The sequence below is a fragment of the Oryza sativa genome, chromosome 3 (assembly GCF_034140825.1).
Source record: "Oryza sativa Japonica Group chromosome 3, ASM3414082v1".
Classification (NCBI taxonomy): domain Eukaryota; kingdom Viridiplantae; phylum Streptophyta; class Magnoliopsida; order Poales; family Poaceae; genus Oryza; species Oryza sativa.
The window spans coordinates 36,846,713-36,867,618 of record NC_089037.1 but is presented as its reverse complement, the minus strand read 5'-3'; the positions used below and the strand labels follow the sequence as shown (position 1 = coordinate 36,867,618).

The following is a 20,906-nucleotide window of genomic DNA, read 5'->3' as shown; positions in this document are numbered from 1 at the left end:
AAATGTAGGGAGTAGTTAAGTTGTTAAGCTAGTAAGAAAATACAGGAGTAGATTGTAAGTGTTACTTTAGTTTTTCCATATACTCCGTATAACCAATTGCATACTTACACCAAAACAATACAATATGATTCCTCCGTTTCATAATGTAAGTCATTTTAACATTGCCCATATTCATATACTCCCTCCGTTTCATATTATAAGACTTTCTAGCATTGTCCATATTCATATAGATGTTAATGAATCTAGGCACATATATATATATGTCAATAAATCTAGACATATGCTAAAAAGTCTTACTAGTATAATATGAAACGGAGGAAGTAGATGTTATTGAATCCAGACATATATATATATATCATTAACATCTATATGAATATGGGCAATACTAGAATGATTTATATTATGAAACGGAGGGAGTATCTATTATAGAGAAGGAACAACCACATATAATTAACATCCACGTTTTATTTTTTTCTATATGACCACTTGTAATCCCTGGCTTGACCAACAACATACTACAACAACATAGGAGTACATACCAGGTCAGATTTGAATTGTCAACGAAACATGGCGCGTTGCAACGTGTGCGCTGACGTGTCGCTATCCTACTGGAACACACCACGTCAATGCGACCGACTCGTGGCCCCCACATGTCAGTGACACGCAGGCAGGCAGGAAGGCACGCAGCCACCGGAGACACCAATGCACGCAGCTTTCCGTTGCGAGTTTGCGACCCATCTCCATCTCCATCCATCCCCTTCCCCCTTCCGCTGCCAACATCTCATCGGCGATTCGATTCGGGTCAATTAGGGTTTACTCGAGACTCGAGAGAGGAGAGCTCGCCCGCTAGGGTTTCGCGGGAGATGGCGCAGGCGGTGGAGGAGTGGTACCGGCAGATGCCCATCATCACGCGCTCCTACCTCACCGCCGCCGTCGTCACCACCGTCGGCTGCACCCTCGAGGTCTCTCTCTCTCTCTCTCTCTCTCCGCCCGCCCCTCTTTACATGATTCTACTCTCTCCTCGATCTGGTGCTTGTTTGAGTGCCTGCGCTGATGGCCTAATGCCCTCCTTGCCTCGCAGATCATTTCGCCCTACCACCTGTATCTGAACCCCAAGCTGGTGGTGCAGCACTACGAGATCTGGCGCCTCGTCACCAACTTCCTCTACTTCCGTAAGATGGGTATGCGCCTCTTACCTTTCTCTTACACTTGCAAGATTGTCAGTTTACAAACAGTATCTACTTATATTTACTATTTGTGCGGATCCCAATCGTAATTTCACCACGTTTGCATAGTAGTAATAAGAGTTCTCAATGATAATTCTATTATTGTATTCTGAGGGTATCATTTCAGAGGTGTGAAGCATAGGGATGTGAAGTTAGAACGGAAGTATTGTTCTGCCCATGACTCATTGATGAAGGCTTATGCGCCTACGTGCTACTTAGAGAATGTACAGTAAGGTATAAAGCGCTAGTGCCAAGAGTGCTCATGATGAGGTGGAGGAGAGAAGGAGCTGCCCCTCATGCAAGAGGCGGCCTGTACATGTGCTCCATCACCAAGAGAGGGAATAGGAAGATAACCAATAGATTGATATCAAACAAATAAAATAAAATTGGTATTGTCCTAATCGATGAGTAGATAATGTGGGCAAAAATAGAGGCATCAGTTACCTCTACTATTAAACTCGCTCTTTAGCGTCCTTGTTGGACAGCTTCAACCTGTGGTATTGATTAGGGATAAGTGCCTTTGGGCTGCATTAGGAGTTTAGGTGGGACCTCGTCAAAGAACTTATCAAGTGGTATACAATTTGCAACTCTTTAATTATGATCACAATGTATTTCAAACTCATAATGTGTGAAAGCTCCTTATACCCACCCACTCAAGGTCCTTGTTTGTTTTCATTGAATTAATTGTGTCTACCCTGTATTTTGTTCCCCTAATTGTATGATCCTGATGTATAGCGCATTTAGAAAATTATATCTAACATCTTACCACGTCTCCAGTTACCATTATAAGTTAACAGCGGATATAGATTTATGTTATCGTGCTAATTTATGTGTCCTCATGTGACACCATGGAAGTGCTTGTATATTATTAGTTCGCTACACGTGTGTTGCGTATGTATTGCATTATAAGTAGAACATGTAAGCGCTGTTATTCTAGCATTATTGAATAATTTTTATGCATAATTTAATCCCTTTACTCTTATTCCTGAATCCATCTTTTGTTGTTTCCAGATTTGGACTTTCTGTTCCACATGTTTTTTCTTGCACGATACTGCAAGCTTCTTGAGGAGAACTCATTCAGAGGAAGAACTGCTGACTTTTTCTACATGCTCTTGTTTGGCGCTACTGTCCTGACTGGCATTGTTCTGATTGGTGGGATGATACCTTATATTTCTGAGACATTTGCCAGAATCCTGTTCTTGAGCAATTCATTGACATTTATGATGGTACGAGATTAGTACAAGCATTATACTTGGTTTTTGGTTTTCTACACCATCGTTAGGGGTGCAGGACAAATCTTAGGGATTTTCTGGGCTCTGAAAATAGTCTTCTTGGGTGCATACTTAGAAGTTGAGTTTTAGTAATTCCTCTCGTATGGACCTGCAGGTTTATGTATGGAGCAAGCACAATCCCTTCATTCATATGAGCTTCTTGGGTTTGTTCACCTTTACTGCTGCTTATTTACCTTGGGTAAGTATTTTTAGTTTCCTTTCCATGTACCACAACATGACTACATGACTAATGCACACTTGATTCTCATCTTAAGTTAACTTCCTAGAGCCTCTTCATATAATCATTTTTTTCATGCCTGAATGTTAAATCACACGATTTGAAATCTGTAATTGATTTCATATGTTTTATGCAATAGAATTATTTAAAACCTCTTCAATTTCAATATTTTTCTTTGTTTGTAGAGCAAAATATATGTTTGATTTTTTCCCCTATTAGCCAAGAGCCCAAAAGCAAACCATTTTTTTTCCCAACAGTTGTCCATTTGTCCTAAGCATTACCCAACAAATGCTTTTCTGTTGGTTTGTTTTGTGATGAATGCTCTCACTATTTCACAACATGAAGTAGTAGTAACTTTATGTTTTGGTGCAAGAATGGTCTATTTAGTGTGTAAAAACGTCACAGGAACTTGGTGTAAAATGCTAGACCTTTCCTTTACCATGGAGCCAATTTGTTGTTCCAGTAGGTCTAGGTTCATCTTAAAAATGAATGCTCCCTCCATTTCAAATTACTTGTCGTTCTAGCTTTGCCACTAGTCAAACATTTCTATTTTTCACCATCCATTTTTGGAAATTCGTGTAGGTTAACATGCAATATATATTATGGAAGTATTTCTCATGGTGAATCTAAAAACATAAACCTTATGATGTTAAACTATATGAATTTCTACAAGTTGATGTTCATATAAACATTTGATTTAGGACAAAGCTAGAACGGCAAGCAATTTGAAATGAGGGGAGTACCTCACTAGAGTGGGAATAAATTTCTGTATTCAGTACTGTGTGATAAAGTAAAATGGGGAATTAGCAAATGTAAATGTGCTCTCTTTACAGAATGCCTTTTGGATTTGCTAAGCCTTCAACATAAACTGGCTGTGACAATGTACGCTGAAAAGGTTTTGTCAACCAACTCCTGGACATCCTTTTGCATCGCGCACATATTTCATTGTCAGAATGTATTATTACAAAGTAGAGAAACAGAAACTCTAGTGGCTCTGATCTTGTTTTTGCTTTGTAGTGATCCTTGATTTTACTTTTTCACCTGATATCACACAGATGAAATTTCACTGAAATTGTTCAAAGTTTATTCAACTTTATATCAGAGATGAGAAACAGCTGCGTGAATTGTTCTCTTTTAAATTGCAGGTCCTTCTGGGGTTCTCTATTCTTGTGGGAAGCAGTACATGGGTTGATTTGCTGGTATGTTTCTTATCGTTATGATGAATATCATAATAGCACTGTGATTTTTTAGTGTCTGTGCTGCCAATGCTGCAGTTAAAGAATGCCTTGTAGAATTGCAAGCTCAGTATGGTCAACGGTTATTTCTTCTATCATGGTTTTGTATGAATATTGTTTGTTTCGTTTTCCATGAGCTACAAGCCTGTGACTGGTTTTTATTGGTCATCTTGCTGTCCAACTTTTATTTGGCATTGCTTATTTGCAAGTGTGACATAAGCCTGTGTTAAAAGCTTGTTCCATTGTTTTTGAATGCCTGAACCTGGGCTCTATTTTGCATTTTCTACCCAGCTTGCCAATAGATGTTTCTGGGTTAGTGAGCTATAACCTGATGTAGGTTTAACTAGCTACATTGAGATGGTACTAGCTATTTTCAATGGTTAACCTTGGTGTTGAAGTATGGAAGCTGAAAACTTTATTTTCAACATGTTAGCATATTTTTAACAGAAATAAGCTATTGGTCTTTTTGCTGTCTATGTGTGACGATGCTGGTAGACATAGCAGCATGTATTAATGGTAACTTGGTAATGGAGTGCTGGCTGGCTCGTGTCTTCTCTGACTGGTTTGTATTTGCCAATATCATGAACTTAAAATGGATCTTATTTGCTTGTTTGTATTAACAGAGACTTTTTCCTCAGAGATAATTTATGCCTGTGTACTCTCCTGACCATCATTTTCATGCATCTGTATTTTTTTAATGAATTATTAGCCATGTCCTTATTCGGTATGAATGCCTGATGTATTGACTGAATTAAAATTGTCAATATGCTGTTTTCTTCTTGGACCATATCTGTAATTGACAAATATTGTTTCTTTCAGGGTATGATTGCTGGGCATGTGTACTACTTCCTGGAAGATGTATACCCGCGGATGACTGGGAGGCGTCCCCTGAAGACTCCTTCGTTCATCAAGGCGCTATTTGCTGATGACAATGTTGTTGTGGCAAGGCCACCCAATGCTGGGCTTGGCGCTGGAGCAAGGTTTGGTGCTATGGGTGCAGACCCCCAGGCCCAATGATCAATTGCCATTCGAAGGCAGTTACTGATTCGAGAGTTCTTTTTTTTTTTTCATCTGTTCAAATTGCGAAATTGTACAAGCAATGTTCCCGTGTATTTATACAGGCTATAGATCAGAGAATTATTGTGCATAAGAAAGCATTTAGTAGTATCTGGGGCAGCTAAATTTCTTAACTGGACACGAAGGGTGAAGGAAATGGTTTACGAGTTTCAACCGGCTGGACAATGCCGCCATCCTTGGTTGCAGAAACTGATCCTTTTTGCGACGATTGACATCTGACCGGGATACTTTTCAATGTGGTAGTCTATTGGTAACGATAACTGTATCAATCGTTGTGATGTTTGTCCTTGCGATTTATGGTATCAGAAATGTTAGAATGTTTTATATACTGTTTGGGTTTGAAGAATATTGGTCGAAGATGACCCTCGAAATGTACAGCTATCCGTCAAAGTATTTTTTTTTAAAAAAAAAACATGAGTGGATAAAATAAGTTACGTGCAATGATATTCATAACAAAATATTGCAAGTACATGCGAGTAATGATTCTTGCAAATTACATAGAAAGCTATTAATGTAAAATATCACGTGTACATGATAATATTGATTGCTAGGAGATATTAGCTGTTGGATATATATTACAAAAGACAACCACTAGTTACCAAATCGTCCCCAAATACATTTCACCGATTTGACTTGAATACAACAGATCAATTTTACTTGAATGCAACAGATCAATTCATAAGCGTGCCACAGAGCTGAAGTACGATAAGCAGCGCGGGTTACGCGGCGCAGTCTCGCACTGAAAGAAGTGTTTGTGGGTATATCATCAACTACCCCATTTGATCAAATCCTGTCTTAAAACATAAATCTTGTTCTAAATATAAAATGTTTATAGCCAGATGGAATAATAAAGAGTGAATTTTACAAAACTACATATACATGTACATTGATCAAAATATATAAAAAAAATACAGATTTAAAATATTATATTTTAAAATTATCACAAAACTATATATGTAGGGCCTCATATATTTAGATGCAGTATCAGGAGATCGGTCCCTTGTGCATCTTCCCCGTCTTGACTTGCTCCGGTTCAATTCAAATCACCTCGCTCGCCGTCCGTCTTCGTGGAGCTTTCGAATACGAGGCGGCGATCGATGCATTCCCGCCACCAACGCCTCGCGTCGCTGACGAAGTTGCTCACTTCCCACGTCAACGTCGGCCGTCACCGGGATGCTCTCGCCTTCTTCTCCCGCATGGTCTCCGACCCCTCCCTCCCGCCGCTCTCCGACCCCTCCTTCGCCTACGCCTTCCCGCTCGCCCTCAAGTCCTCCTCCGCCCTCCGCCTCCCCTCCGCCGCCGCCGCCGCCGACTCCCTCCACGCCCTCGCCGCCAAGTGTGGCTTCCTCTCCAGTCCATTCTTCGCCTCCGCGCTCGTCGCCTCCTACGGCGCCTGCGCCTCCCCCGCCCTCGCCCGCCGCCTGTTCGACGAATTGCCCCACCGCAACGCCATCGTCTGTAGCGCCATGATCTCCGTCCACATCCGATCGGGCGACCTCGCCGGGGCGCTGCGTGAGCTCGATCTCATGGATGTGGCGCCGACCGCCTCCTGCTTCAACTCTGTGATCGCCGCGGTTGCTGAGTCCGGGGAACATCCGGCCCGGGCCATCGATCTCTACCGACGGATGCAGAGAATGGGCGTTCTCCCGAGCCTCATTACTCTGCTGGCGCTCGTCCCCTCGTGCACGGCGCTGGGTGCGTTGAGCTCAATCAAGGAGGTTCACGGTTTTGCTACGCGGCACGGCATGTTTGCGAGCTGCCACCTAGGAAGCTCCCTCATTGAAGCATACGGGCGATGTGGTTCTCTGGCTGGCGCACGGAACGTGTTTGACCAGGTGCAGGAGCGCGATGTGGTTGTCTGGAGCTCTATTGTATCAGCATATGCATTCCATGGCCACGCAGATGTTGCAATGTCGCTTTTCAGGCATATGGAGCTGGACAATGTCCGGCCTGATGGCATAATGTTCCTTGGCGTATTAAAGGCTTGCGGCCATGCTGGTCACGCAGATGATGCATTGAAGTATTTCGATGTTCTAACCAAAATATTTGGGGTCGAGGCCTGTGGAGATCACTATTCATGCTTGGTTGATGTCTTGGGCCGGGCAGGAAGACTACGCCAAGCTTATGATGTTATACAGACAATGCCAGTTAAGGTTACTGCGAAAGCCTGGGGTGCTCTTCTTGCTGCTTGCAGGAAATATGGGGAGGTGGGGTTGGCAGAGGTTGCAGGGAGAGCATTGTTTGAGATTGAACCGGAGAATGCAGGTAACTTTGTTTCACTTGCGAACATCTATTCAGGCATGGGTATGCATGACAAGGCAGAACAGGTGAGAAGGGAGATGGAGCAGCGAGGTGTGCGGAGATTGCCTGGAAGCAGTTGGATGATACATTGCAAGTCAAGGTGCTAGCATCATTTCCAATGAATTCCTTTTGCAATGCCCAGTTGCCTATATGACCATTACAGCTTTATTATCACCCAAAGCATGAATTAACTGACTGTTCTGTTTGCTGCAGTGAACTGTTCTGAAAGGGGAAACACACTTTGAGAACTGCATCACAGACTCACAAGAAAATTTTATCAAGATATTCAAATCGTTTCGTATCCATGAAAGGTATCTGAGACATGCCACTATGTAGAACACATTTTACTTGGGTCAGGTTCCTAACTCTATTTATCACAATTGTGTCATATTTAAATCAAAACTAACTGCAAAATAGCAAAAGTAACAGAAACATAGTGTTGGGTGAATGTTAACTGTACATCCAGCAGAACATCAAATTTCCCCATGGTAATGTTGGGAAGTCAGGAATTTGTGCTGACAGCTATGGTTTTGTTTGGAAAATATCATTTGCATTAACAAAGGAAAAATCACACGCCCTTTCCTGTGGCCCTGTTCTTTAATTTCACTTGCTTTAAGATTGCGTTACAATTAGTTTACATGTTCTTTACATTTCAGTTAAGCCACTCATTAAAAGATCACTAAGGTTACTGCTTCTATTTTTCCTCTAAATTTTTTGTGCTTGTTTATTGTGAAGTTAGATTGATATGATTTGGCCAGTTTCTGGACTTCTGAACTACCTTTTTAGCCTTTTAAGGGCCCTTCCCCTAGTTATTTCTTTTCCTGGTTCATATGATGCTTACTTTAATGCACCTTTACAAAAAGCATGTCTCATTAGAAAATTGCACTAAGCAAGATCCTTAATATCTTTCATGTATTCTTTTTCTCCATCTCATCTAGTGATCAAAAAATATTATTTTATAAAGGTGTCAGCCCCTGTTATGCTTCCATTAGATCAGTCGGTACAGTGCCTTGGGCTTGAAAATATCAAGTCCTTATTTTGCACGAGTAGTGTGAGTTCATTAATACTATGCATTAGAGATGTTATTCCTCAGCTAAACTTCGTGCAAATCTAAATATCCATTTTCAGTATGTCTGTAATAAACAATTTCACCATATATTATTACCGCATTTTGTTTTGGCGGAGGGAAATCAGTTGTTTCCAGTCTCTACCCTGAAAGCTTGACAAGAGTTAGTATGATCAATCACTTATAGCAAAATGTTTTTTGTCTTTTTACATAATCAGACAAAGTGAATACAAATATTGAAGAGCATCTAGATAAATTGCAAAGTTCCAATAGTTGGAACTGATTACCGTCAGGTTACTTCAGTTGAGGCGTACAAATGATGGATGAGTACAGCTAAGTTTTGCAGTTACATTATAAATATGAAGTTTATCCATGATTGTAATTTTGTAGAATGGATTATGTACTACTCACTGTGTCGTGTAACATTTGGGATCTGACGCCTGATTTACCAGACCATGACTGATGGTGAGCAGTACAGTTTTCTTGTGTGTTCTGTAATAATATGGAAGAGCACTTACCTAAAGTCTTACCGGAGAGGTCCCTCTCAAATAGCTTCGTTGTAGCCTTGTAGGTGGGTTAGGAGCCTAGGGTGCATCACTATTGCTAGTGGTGCTAGGTCCCAGTACAGTGGCATATTGGCTGGATGATGTGGAAGTAATTCTATAAACCTAATTTATCCAACATGTATTGTTCAACTTCTGCACTAGAGAGCCTAAAATTGTGATGCTGCTAACTGCTAAGGGTATTTAGCTACCCACACGATTATATTATGTTTCCTTCATGAATTGGAGCAGAATCTGTAAATCATATATGTATCTGCTATAGCTACCCACACAATTTTCTTCCACCGTACACATTTTCTGTCTGATACTAATTTCATAGACCTCTCGATACATCGTGCTTGTTTTGATCACTAAATTTGCTTGTTCCCATCAGTATCTTTTTCTGTACCAAATTCCTCGATCTGCTTCTACAAACATGTGGTGAGTGTATGTTCCAGATTCGATATACTAGGCCACGAACCATTGAAGAAAAACCAGGAAGCGAGCCCACCAATGTGCATAACAATTTTTCCGACAGGATGTAGTGCGATCATTAAAGTTGTTTATCTCTGTTATTATTTATGCATGTGGGAACCTCCAAGTGGGAAACAGGTGAATTGGATTGCTCATGCAGCTCAACTGATGCCAAAGTTGAACCTAGCTAGCTAACATATTAGTAACTATTGGTTGAATTGAAAACATGCTTGACACACCGTTTTGGATAGGAAAGACTGGACCTAAGAACTAGTTGCCTTGTGCTGATCTATTTGCTAACTACGGATTTATTTATGATTACAATTCTTTTGCTCCCGGCGGTTTGCTTCTTGTGTAGAATTGTAAAGCTGTTGGGTCATTCTAATGTGTTGCAGTGTCCTATTATGACTGAAAAAAACTTGTTCATGGCACTTGGTACACCATAGAGTGAAGTTTCCCTTATTTAGGCTAGCTTCCAGGCTTAATACAGTTATGGTCAGCAGTCACATTTTTTTTGACATCACAAGAGCAGCCACATTTTCCTGATAAGTTGACATGTGTGGCATCCGTACACAAGTGTGGATTTCGTCCAGGATACTCAATCTGTTGGCACTTTATCTATTGAAAAGCATATAGTATTCAAAAGGTGAATGATGAAGAACACTTAGATAAAGTGATGCATGTTCATCTCCTATGTGCTCTTGCATAGTAGGTTCATGTTGTATGTCAATCTTTTTGAGCCCACTTTCTGATTCCTCTTTACTCGGTTAAAGCTGTAAACTCTGAGTCTCAGTAATTTTTTTTCCTTAGAAAATCCGCATGGAGTGTTTCATTGCCAACCTGCTGCCCTGCTAGGCTGATATGTTTTTGTCCTTCTGAAGCTGAAACATTTCAGTACATCAGTAAATCATTTCATCATCCTTTGCCTAATAAACATTTGCTTGTGAACATACCTGTAGTTTTTGTCCGAAGTGAAATTCATTACCTTTTCTCCCACCCTATAAAGCTATGTGTTCATATAATTTAAACAGCTTCTTTTTCTTGGAAAAGACAGGCAGTGAGATCAGCATCAAGCACTACCAGCGGGCACCAGCAGATGCATGTGGGCCACAGCACTAGCCAGTACCACGGATGGTTCCGTCTTCCTGGCCGTGCAAGCCAGTCCACTTCTCATCATCCTCTGTCCGTGCAAGGTGCCCTGGCTGCAAGTATAAATACCCAGTCTCCTTACCTTGCAAGTCTGGGCTCTTAACCAAATGAGCAGGAGCCAACTGATGCATATGTATAAGCTTGGAGATCTGACGCCTGCTCCATCCATGACGATTCCAATGGCACATTCCTCAAGGCCAACTCTGGGTTTTCCCCTAGGGACGGCGCTCCTGATCTTTGTTATCTTCTCCCTCAGTGGCATCTTCTCATGTTGCTACCACTGGGACAAGCTCCGTGCCTTCCTCTGGTCTCGGCATCCTGATGTGATACTCCAAGAAGGCCAGCACACCGTCATCTCCATTGCGTCTCCGAGCAAGACAACATCTGATCACAAGGTACTACAGTACTAACGATCCCTATTCATATCTTACTTTGATCTTAACCTGAAATGATCGTTTCTTGTAGACTTACAGAAATCTAAGAATGATCCCCATGTATTGTTGTTTGCAGAACGAGAAAGCAGAGAAAGAGTGTGGTTTGCCCGTTATTATGCCTGGGGACAGGATCCCCAAATTCTTCGCCAGGCCGTGCCCGCATGAGAAGTGTTTGCCTGCAGCAGAGGAGGAGGAAGCTGAGGTGCAAGTCAAATGTTCTGTTCCACAATCTAGTTAGTAGCTGTAAATGAAGCCATACAGAGTGGGTGTATATAAGCTTTTATTAGAACCTCTAAAAAAAATTCCATTTCCTCTTTGGTCCTATGAAAATATTCAATTTCTTCATTGGGTATCTTTATCTTTGGAGTTAGAAAAGTAAGGATTATTTCATTCTCGCAAACTTTATGAATTCATGGCATATATTCTGACCAGACCCAAATCTATGAGCTCAAGACTAAACCAGAAAAGGTCGATAAAATAATGGATGGAGACCATATTCTTTCTGGGTCTTATGAAAACTGTTGTCGATCTTCAAGCCCATCCCAGGTGTGGCACTGATGCATACCAGCTACTGGTGGCATTTGGCTATTCTGAAGTATGAACCAGGTAAACAAAAAAGGCTATTATCACTCCATTGTTCAACGATGAGAATTGGTGAAAACATAAGAGGTCTGAATTATACCATTTACTACTAGTATACATAATTTCAGAATTCTGACGAACGTAACAGGACATTTTCATATATATTTTTTGCCTGGTCGGCCGATGAGACGATCAATTTCATTAAAGACATTTTCATTTTACGTTCTGATTTTTCTTCCCCCATGGACCATGGTCGTCGTTGTATTATGTCCGGAGAACGATTTACTTTGGTGTGATTGATCATAGGAAATTAAGCTGCTGCTATTACTCATGAGCTAGAGATGAGTTAACATGTAATTAGGTGATCTTTTGTTTGTGTAATTAACGCGTACGATGTGGGCCATATTAGCGATCGATGGTGCGTATCGTGGGTGGAGGCAATTTGGATGGGGTTTTGCTGTTGCAATGCGTGCTGATGGTTGCCCACTTTGCTGGACTGCAATCCGTGTGCAGACCGTGTACGATGCATATGGTATTTTGCCGTGGGTTTTGCATGCACTTTCTTTTGCTAGAGCCAGTGCCGTGCACATAATTAAGTGGGATATATATAAGTATGATTGTATGCATGGCACATAATTATGGATGTTGCTGGAAATCTGAAACGAGATCGCGATGGCAAATTGGCAGTGTCATACAGTAAATTAAACAATCCAATTAAGACTGTATCTGTATATATGTGTAGTATGGTAGCTGATTAATTATTTTCTCATCGTCCATGAAAATGAAATAGGGCCCACCCTTGAAATTTTAAATTAACCTGAAACTAATTCGGCTGCAAGTTTAATCACACGATCGAATTTTGCGTTTAGTGTTGAGAAACATCCACGAGTCTTCCGGCTAGCTCCACGAGATGGTGGACTAGATGACCTGGATTCGAAGCTTCACCCCTTCTACTTATTTGATATTATATCATTCTCTAATATTCGTGTCTTTTTTATTTTGCGTTTAGTGCTAAAAAATCAATCAGTTGCAATTGGACGGTATAGACGGGGAGGGGGACAGCGACCTAACATTCTTGGTTATCTGCGCATGATCGATTAATCGATCGATGTTCGATGGATATCTATGTGCGCTTGCTTTTCGGCTTTGAGGGCATGAAGATAGAAGTAGGTAAAGTGCAAGTACTACGTAGTAGGCCAGGCCAGCAAGGTCGTGCGTGTATATATACTCCTATACATGACAGCCATTGATTAATTCAGCGGCAGTATGCATGCTTGATGGTGAAACGTACGCTAATGCATCGTACGTACATGTACGGCGGCTTAGCAGCTGGCTATCGTCATTTGCAAGACTCTAATTAGCGATCGATCGGGACGTGATCCTTTAACTTACTATTCTCTGATTTTGAGAGGTTAATATACGGATCCAATAGTTAATGGATTCACATATATCAGAGATTCACGTCAAAAGGCAGTACACGAGAGGAGCTCTTTCCGTATCGATCTAGGTGGACATATGATCCCATAAGCTGATAGGCATGCCAATTAACGTTTACGTATAGGCTTGGCATTAATAGCCTTGGCTATGCCTATGCTTTGCATAATAGAGTGAGTACTTACTATTACTTGCTACAGGAACACCACGGCACAGTATTATTTTTGGGCCTCCAGCCCTCCACCGTGCCACCGTGGCCGACGGATGAAACTCCAATTAGGCCCACAAACATAGGCCCATTTATAATAGGCTAATCAGCCCATTAAAAGTACTTTTTCTTACATGGGCCGAACCTAACGGCAAGGAAGGCCCAGGCCCATCTGAGGGCGAGCGGTGAGGAGAGATGCCGCGTCACCTCCCCTCCCGCCCCCGTCACCGGCGACATTATTACTACTCCGGTCGAGGCCAACGGCGGCGGCGCCACTGTCCCTCTCCCTCTAGCTCCGCCCTCCAATCCCCCGCCACCCACCGATGATACCCCGTCTACACCGTGCCATTGCCCGCCGATCACTGCTAACCTCCACCGCCCTCCTCCCCGCCGTCGCCCGCCACCGCGATGCGCCGCTGCCCTCCGCCCCCGGCCTCCCCCGTCTGCTCCACCACGCGCCGGGGGCGTCCGATCAAGCCCGGAAATCAGGTAATCGCCCTCCCGCGTGATCCGATCCCCTACCGCTCCGCCTCTTCCTGATCACTCTCACTGGCAAAAGTGCCTGTACAGCCGTAGCATCTTAAGATTTTTTCCTCTTTTTTTTCCCCGTAAGCAAGCTGCCGATCATTTTATCTGATGGATGTAATTCCACATCACGCTACCGTTCGCGATCCATAATTTCGTTTTTTCGTCTGAAATCCAACCGCATATGTGACTTTTCTTCTTAATTTTGGTTTTCTCATACCCTTTGTGTTCTATCTGAAGGTCCTCTTACGCTCTACAGGGATCTGGTGAGCCAAGGGAAACTCCAACATGACATCTACCAGGAAAATGTAGCAACTCAGCTGGACAACTTACTTAGACGACTTGAGCAATACGAGATGGAAATGGAGGATTACCATGTAAGCTGCATGTGCCTTGTGTTCACTACTACTAGTTACTAGTAGTACCTTTTTCACATTTTTTTCAATAATATTATTTCTGCATAAAGTGCAGGCAAGACTCTCTATGTGGGAAAATACCCGGGAGAAACAAAGGCGAAGGCTTCTTGTTCAAGAAGCTGAGGATAAACAGCGTGATGGGGTGTGGATAGATGAGAAAAGGGGGTTTCTTGACAAGTTAGTGTCAAGGTGATATTTTTTCTTCTAACTGAAATCTACCCATTGTTCCCCATGTGGTATTTTCACTAAGTCATTCTTGAAATTAGATGAAGTTCCACTATCCCTTTTATTTATCTATAGACTTCTCTTCTGACTTCTGACTACCAACTCCTTCAATAACAGTAGCACTAAAATGACGATAAACAAGTATCATGTACAATACATGCACTGAACTTCTGACTTCTGACTACCAACTCCTTCAATAACACTAGCACTAAAATGACGATAAAACAAGTATCATGTACAATACATGCACTGAACTTTGCTTGCGAAACCAAGAACAATGTAACTAAACAGATTGTTCAACTTGTTGCATGGTGTTATTTGACTTTTCGTTTGGTGATTAATTCCAGGAAAAGAAGAGGAAATATAGAACCTGGAGTTGGGAAATGGGTCTCATATTTGAACCGAGAAAAGAAACTGGATACCTTGGTTGGCCAGAAGCCTGTTGCACCCATTGCTCCGAAAGGAATATATCTTTACGGCAATGTTGGAAGTGGTAAACTAATCAATAACTTCATTATAATAGTTTTTTGATCCCATCATTCTTCTAATATCCTAACATGGCCTGCATATGAATAACTAATTCTTTCTCCTGGTTCATATTTTTAATCAAACACTCATTATTTATCATTTATCGTGTTAATGTTGTCCTTTTGGCAACATAGGAAAGACAATGCTGATGGACATGTTCTATGGGGCCACAGAAGGTCTTATCAAGCACAGGAGGAGATTCCACTTTCACGAGGTAATTAGTTTAGAACTATGCATGGTAGTGCCTGTTCATTCATTGGAATGAACGCGCAACTATTATATTTGAAGAACAATTGTTAAGAAGAAAAATCTGATCTGTTGTTCATCGAGCAGTGTGCATGTCCAACTGAACTCAAGTTCCTAGCTGCACTTTGTGTGCTAGGTGGCTAGGAATAGCAGAATTCTGTGAACTAACTTGTTGAATGGTTACCAACATATTCAGTTGGTGTTCTGTTGTTTAGCATTTTTCTGAATAGTGTTGAGTTCCTTTTTATGCAGGCTATGCTTGAAATACATGATCATATGCATGATGTATGGAAGAGACGTGATGAGGACAAGTCTATTGAGTCGAGTGCTTTCAGTTGGATATCAAGCCTCCCTTTTGATGGGAAAATTAAGGAGTGGCTAATTGGGGAAGAGAAGTACAAACAAAATACACAACAAAACCATATCCTTTTAGCTGTCGCTGACAAATTTCTTGTTGATAGACAAGCAAATAAGAGTGGAGCAAGCATTCTATGCTTTGACGAGATACAGGTACATGAACTTTGATATTTTGAATATTCAAGTCATTTTCCTGTATGTTATTATTTCTAAAAACGAGAATTGGCATTCCTGCCACAGATAGGATCTTGTTTACCAGATTACTCCTAGGTTTAGCAATCTGTTGCAATTACATAAAAGGAGTAAAGAATAATCTTGTTGAATATTTCTTGTGAAATCTAATTTTGCTTATCTTGGCTGTCTCTTCACTAAATCTTTTACTTTACATAGTGTATGTTATATAGCACGTGTGCTATATAGCATCTACATAATCACAAGTATATGGAAAAATAATTGATCGAGTGTCAGTTATTGTTAATGGTGGTAAATAAGATTGTCTAGTAAAGCTCAAATTAATTAGTTATTTTTTCTTCTCAGTACTTGATGCTGATGCCCATTAAAAAAAAGTTCAATCTCAGTTCTTTCTGTACTATGAGGTATGCTATGTGCATCTCTTGAGTACCTTTTTGCTACTGCACCTGTATGTATGTAATAGTATTAGCTTTCAAACAAATATTTTATTTCCATTGTTAATGTAATAATTTCTGGTATCCATAGTATTTTTTTAATACACTGGGAAACTTCATCTATGCAGACAATCGATGTATTTGCCGTTGTAGCTCTGTCTGGTATTCTCAGCAGATTGTTAAGCACAGGAACTGTGCTTGTTTCGACCAGTAATAAAGCACCTGAAGATCTGAATCAGGCAAGTCGTTTTTTATGATTTTTTTCTACTTTTTTATCAAATACTTCATATTCTGGCCCAAAAAAAACTTTAACCTGGGGATGAACTTCAGTAGGTGTTTTCAACTTTACTCCTAGAGATCAGAACAACTTGTCACATATATAAGATGATGGAAAGAGTATCTCAAGTAGCAATCTTGGATTTTTAGAGGAGCTAAACTAGAATTGTCCAACTAAGCCAAGAGGTGCAGACACTAAATAATTCCTGTAATGCATCTTTGTTTCTTCTAGTTAATGATGAATTTAGCAGTTAAATTTCATCAAAGTATCATTCCATGGCTTAAACTACTACTACCTATTTATACATGAATATCTTCTTGTGATCTAACTGTTTTCAAGGCACAACATTCATCTACTAGAAATTACAAGGTGCTGACTTGAAGTTAAAACAATGGTGTGCTTCCCTTTCACCTTTTGTTTTTCTCTTGGTTTTGTAGGATGGGATGCAGCGGGAAATTTTCCTTGACTTATTGTCTAAGTTGGACGAGAACTGCAACAAAATTCTTGTTGGAACCGAAACAGATTATCGCCGCCTAATTCCAACTGACGGCTTAACTCAGGTTAACCTCTACCTGTTTGTAGCAATAGGAGATTTATGACACTTGTCTGCATAAAATGATACACCTCTAGTTTTCATGTGCTAGAGACTAAAATAAGTAGTTTATATGTTATCTTATCACTTCCTTGCACACTTTTTAGATTTTTTAGAAATAATTTTGTGCTGATAAGCTGGGGGTGAGCAGATCACATGATCAGTACCTCAATTTTAGTTTGCAAAATCTTCTAGTTGACTGTTGACATTCTTTTAAGAACTTTTGGTTTGTATTACGGTGGCCATTGGACTTCATCATATTGTAGGACACTAGGACTTCGCTCTCTTGCCATTCAGTGCAATGTCTTTTTCTTTTTTTTTTTTTTTTGAATCTCAGTGCAATGTATTGGTAAATGGTAAGATAGCACTGCTTTGCTTCAGTAACCTGAGTTTGATAATTCACCAATCATGTATTCATCTCTTGGTGACTATGGCATGAGTTATCATGTATGTTGCAAGCATGGAACTTCAATCTACTTTTGCAAATCTCGCGGTATACCATAAAACTACCTTTTTGTGGGTCCTATAACTAAAACTATCTTGTACTGTAGGACTCCATAAAATGCAATGCAATTGTTAGGTGTATCCTTTTCTATAACTGGATTGTATCTTCACAATAAGTTCATCTTCATGTAACAACTAATGGTTCTCCATCTTATCTACAGATTCACTACTTTTGGCCTCTCACTTCTGACATTCGGAGTATGTATGAGGCTATGTGGCACGATATAACTAGACAAACAGGAGGAAACATTATTTCTGTCACCATTCCAGTAATGTTTGGGAGGTGCGCACATAGCATAAAGCATCTCTATACTGTTGAAAATGAACTGAATTTAACATTGATATTATGAATAGGTATCTTGAGATTCCTAAAAGTTGCAATGGAGTGGCAAGGTTTGACTTCGAGTATCTGTGTGGCCGCCCAGTAATATCTTGTCTTCTTAATTTACATTTATTTAGTATGCAAGTAGATGAGGGGAACTAATTGGTTCATGATCAGGCACTTGTGGCTTGACAAAAAAATGTTTAGTATCCATCCTTTAAACCGTCTAAACTTGGAACTGAATTCTATTGTTATATACAGGAGTATTTGTTATTTTGAGCTGGGATCATGTGATATATTGCAGCTCATTATATAATCCACTGTTTATTTTAATTATCAGGTTGGAGCTGCAGACTATATAGCAATAGCCAGGAACTACCATACAATTTTCATATCGGATATTCCAGCTATGAGTATGAAGATTCGTGACAAAGTATTTCTTCTTCTATCTCCTTTTCTGATTCTTTTAGTTTGCTAAAATCTACTTAATTGTGCTTCCGGAGTGTGAATACTGAATTGAATATAAAACATTGGAAGATGGAAGAGATCTTATAATTCAAAAGTGTCAACACATGAAAACTGAGAGGAAATAATTCGTCAAGACAAGAGAAATGGAAACTATCTTAGTATATCTCATGGTTTCAAGCTCCATTTTTTTTATTTTCTAGAATCATTTGGATTCGTGTGGTGTCTGTACTATTTAAACATGGTGATGACATTGAGAAGTTAACAATTATACCAGATGCTTGTGTTTTCTGTGTTTATTTTGATGCTGAATGAACTTCTTGGTCTCATTCAGGCAAGAAGATTTATCACCCTTATTGATGAGCTCTACAATCATCACTGCCGTCTTGTATGTCTAGCTGCCTCATCCATTGATGATCTTTTTCAAGGAACTGATGAAGGACCTCTTTTTGACTTGGAGAGGTAATATTTGCATTTATACTTTGTTGTACATGGTGCTTCCAGCTGTCTGCAATATTTCGCATTACAGAAGTTTTTAATTTGCAACATAATTCAGAGTGATTTTTGACATGGGAGGTCATGTTATGCAGTTTTCAGTTCGAAGGTGAAGCTGAAGGGGCAAAGCTTAGGAGGGATGTTTTAGCAGAAGGTAATGTTGGTGCAGCGCCTTCTCCTACAGGCCTAGTGGCAATTTTGTCTGGCCAAGAAGAGATGTTTGCATTCCGTAGGGCGGTAAGTAAATAGCATTTTTACTTTCTGATTGTAGCTACTTGCTTGAGTTCAAACGCACTAGTGAAGTATCATTAGCACTGGGGAGTTGAATTTCGTTCAGAACTTACCTTATTATCCAGTTTACTGAATATAAGCTCACAGTAACTCCTTCTCACAGTAACTCCTTAGAAGGTACACTCGTTAAGCAATATCTGCATTCTAAATGCATGAAAATAACACATGCTCCCTACGTTTCAGGTTATAAGATGTTTTGACTTTTGTTAAAGTCAAACTGCTTCAAGTTTGACTAAGTTTATAGACAAATATAGTAATATTTACATTACCAAATTAGTTTTATTAAATTAATAATTAAATATATATTTATAATAAATTTATCTTGGGTCGAAAATATTACTATTTTTTTTCTATAAACTTGGTCAAACTTGAAGCAGTTTGACTTTGACCAAAATCAAAACATCTTATAACCTAAAATGGAGGGAGTATAAGGGCCTGTTTACTTTGATGCCATTTTCAACCATAAATTTTTTTTGGTAAAGTTGCCAAAAAAATGTCAACGTTTAGTTTGTTGCTAAATTTGGCAAATCATAAGAAATCCTGCCAAAATTTTGACAATATTATCATCTTGCTAAAATTTTGGCATTGCTAAAATTTGGTAAGGTTTATTTTGGCTACAATCTGAACAAACCCTAAGATATGAGCACTGTCCATGAGTCATGACTTTGTCTGGACCTATATTTCTTTCCAAAATTTCTGGACATGTTTGTATTCAATTTCTAACCCGTGTTTTCATGTCGGCGGTACACCATGTTTGAGTTAGATACTGTCATCATTCTTCTTTGAATTAATAACTGCAATGTTCATCTGTTTCACAGATATCCCGTCTCATAGAAATGCAGACCTCACTGTATCTGGAGCGCGTCGAGCGTGTGCACTCATCCCTCCAACAGCAGAGTTCGGTTCTTACAAAGAGCAGCACTGTTTCGCAGTCTGCTCCGTCCGTTTGACAGACGAGACCCTTATAGTACCATTATTTCATTTCTTATCGTGGAAAAAATTGTCGAAAGCACTAATAAGATTGGAGAACCTACTTGCCGTCTGTACAATGCACTGAACCGTACAAAACATAAGTGATTCGAGCAATTGCGTCGCACATATTCTTATGACTTCCTAATTCCTATCCAATTATGCTCAAGGTTTTTTTGTTGATATGGTTATGCTCGTCGACTGGATACCTGGTCAGTGATGACGGGAGATTAGAAGGAAGATGACAGGGTTGGTGTTATAAGTATTACATGATTCTTAAGACAATCTTAGCCAACCAAAGTAACTTCCAGCGAAAAAAAAAATAAAATATCAATCGAAAACATTCCATGTTCATACAAAATCCATGATGCGTTCCACGATCCACATGATGTGTTCTAGAATGAATGATCCAGACCATTTATAAATCACAATGCTTAGCAATAGCCCTGTAATGTTGGTATAAACCATATCGGATCCTGATGATCACTGTACCTATCTCCATAAAACAATGCAAGCACGTCTTGCATAGCAGTATAGCACAATATCTTAGAGATGGCGTTACGACGGAACATGCCGAACGATTCGATATTGGGTAGGGTGGAGGCTGGCGGCAACTCGATCCAATCATCGGTGCAAGGGTTGATGAGCTCCGTATTGCAATTGTAGTAATCTTTTTCGAAAAGATCGTATTGCTTTATTGTAAGTTCGGTGTACAGGACGGCAGCGGCTTCGGCGACAACTGGAGCATGGAGGAGAAGCCAACGGAACATTTCTGTGTTTGCTACATTAGTGTATTGGATTTCCATGCTTAATTTTGGGAAGCATACGTTC

The 20,906-nt window shown here is 40.2% G+C and overlaps 4 protein-coding genes across 7 annotated transcripts; all 4 read left to right on the top strand.

Moving 5' to 3' along the window:
- Positions 1–736: 736 nt before the first annotated feature.
- On the top strand, positions 737–5,393 carry LOC4334809 (derlin-2-like). Its single transcript, NM_001419013.1, has 6 exons — positions 737–962; positions 1,082–1,181; positions 2,238–2,452; positions 2,613–2,696; positions 3,881–3,934; positions 4,790–5,393. Exons 1-6 carry the CDS (start codon positions 864–866, stop codon positions 4,985–4,987), a joined length of 750 nt encoding a protein of 249 aa, NP_001405942.1. The 5' UTR covers positions 737–863; the 3' UTR covers positions 4,988–5,393.
- Positions 5,394–6,049: 656 nt separating this feature from the next.
- LOC9270768 (putative pentatricopeptide repeat-containing protein At1g03510) lies at positions 6,050–10,624 on the top strand. Of its 2 annotated transcripts, none has more exons than XM_015773104.3 (3): positions 6,050–7,448; positions 7,562–7,659; positions 10,485–10,624. In XM_015773104.3, the coding sequence occupies exons 1-2, from the start codon at positions 6,145–6,147 to the stop codon at positions 7,572–7,574; spliced, it is 1,317 nt and encodes a 438-aa protein (XP_015628590.1). In that variant the 5' UTR covers positions 6,050–6,144; the 3' UTR covers positions 7,575–7,659; positions 10,485–10,624. The 2 variants fall into 2 exon arrangements, with proteins under 2 accessions (XP_015628590.1, XP_015628588.1); XM_015773102.3 differs by having other exon boundaries at positions 10,481–10,619.
- On the top strand, positions 10,541–11,413 carry LOC107275264 (uncharacterized protein At5g65660). The gene is made up of 2 exons (XM_015774194.3): positions 10,541–10,974; positions 11,090–11,413. The coding sequence occupies exons 1-2, from the start codon at positions 10,687–10,689 to the stop codon at positions 11,249–11,251; spliced, it is 450 nt and encodes a 149-aa protein (XP_015629680.2). The 5' UTR covers positions 10,541–10,686; the 3' UTR covers positions 11,252–11,413.
- A 2,050-nt stretch (positions 11,414–13,463) lies between these two features.
- On the top strand, positions 13,464–20,204 carry LOC4334807 (uncharacterized). Of its 3 annotated transcripts, none has more exons than XM_066308401.1 (14): positions 13,464–13,726; positions 14,022–14,139; positions 14,229–14,367; positions 14,751–14,896; positions 15,066–15,145; positions 15,430–15,687; positions 16,289–16,399; positions 16,875–16,997; positions 17,695–17,816; positions 17,888–17,957; positions 18,196–18,288; positions 18,655–18,782; positions 18,911–19,052; positions 19,925–20,204. In XM_066308401.1, exons 3-14 carry the CDS (start codon positions 14,246–14,248, stop codon positions 20,054–20,056), a joined length of 1,527 nt encoding a protein of 508 aa, XP_066164498.1. In that variant the 5' UTR covers positions 13,464–13,726; positions 14,022–14,139; positions 14,229–14,245; the 3' UTR covers positions 20,057–20,204. The 3 variants fall into 3 exon arrangements, with proteins under 3 accessions (XP_066164498.1, XP_015627806.1, XP_015627807.1); XM_015772320.3 differs by having other exon boundaries at positions 14,003–14,139; positions 14,234–14,367; XM_015772321.2 differs by having other exon boundaries at positions 14,003–14,139.
- The last annotated feature ends 702 nt before the right edge of the window (positions 20,205–20,906 follow it).

Excerpts from the sequence above, each read along its gene's own strand:
- LOC4334809 (NM_001419013.1), top strand. The coding sequence starts at position 864 with ATGGCGCAGGCGGTGGAGGAGTGGTACCGGCAGATGCCCATCATCACG. Across the intron at positions 1,182-2,237 it reads CCTCTACTTCCGTAAGATGG|ATTTGGACTTTCTGTTCCAC; the intron begins GTATGCGCCTCT and ends TGTTGTTTCCAG. Across the intron at positions 2,697-3,880 it reads CTGCTGCTTATTTACCTTGG|GTCCTTCTGGGGTTCTCTAT; the intron begins GTAAGTATTTTT and ends TTTAAATTGCAG.
- LOC9270768 (XM_015773104.3), top strand. The coding sequence starts at position 6,145 with ATGCATTCCCGCCACCAACGCCTCGCGTCGCTGACGAAGTTGCTCACT.
- LOC107275264 (XM_015774194.3), top strand. The coding sequence starts at position 10,687 with ATGAGCAGGAGCCAACTGATGCATATGTATAAGCTTGGAGATCTGACG. Across the intron at positions 10,975-11,089 it reads AGACAACATCTGATCACAAG|AACGAGAAAGCAGAGAAAGA; the intron begins GTACTACAGTAC and ends TGTTGTTTGCAG.
- LOC4334807 (XM_015772320.3), top strand. The coding sequence starts at position 13,561 with ATGATACCCCGTCTACACCGTGCCATTGCCCGCCGATCACTGCTAACC. Across the intron at positions 14,140-14,233 it reads TGGAAATGGAGGATTACCAT|GCAAGACTCTCTATGTGGGA; the intron begins GTAAGCTGCATG and ends CATAAAGTGCAG. Across the intron at positions 16,400-16,874 it reads CACCTGAAGATCTGAATCAG|GATGGGATGCAGCGGGAAAT; the intron begins GCAAGTCGTTTT and ends TTGGTTTTGTAG.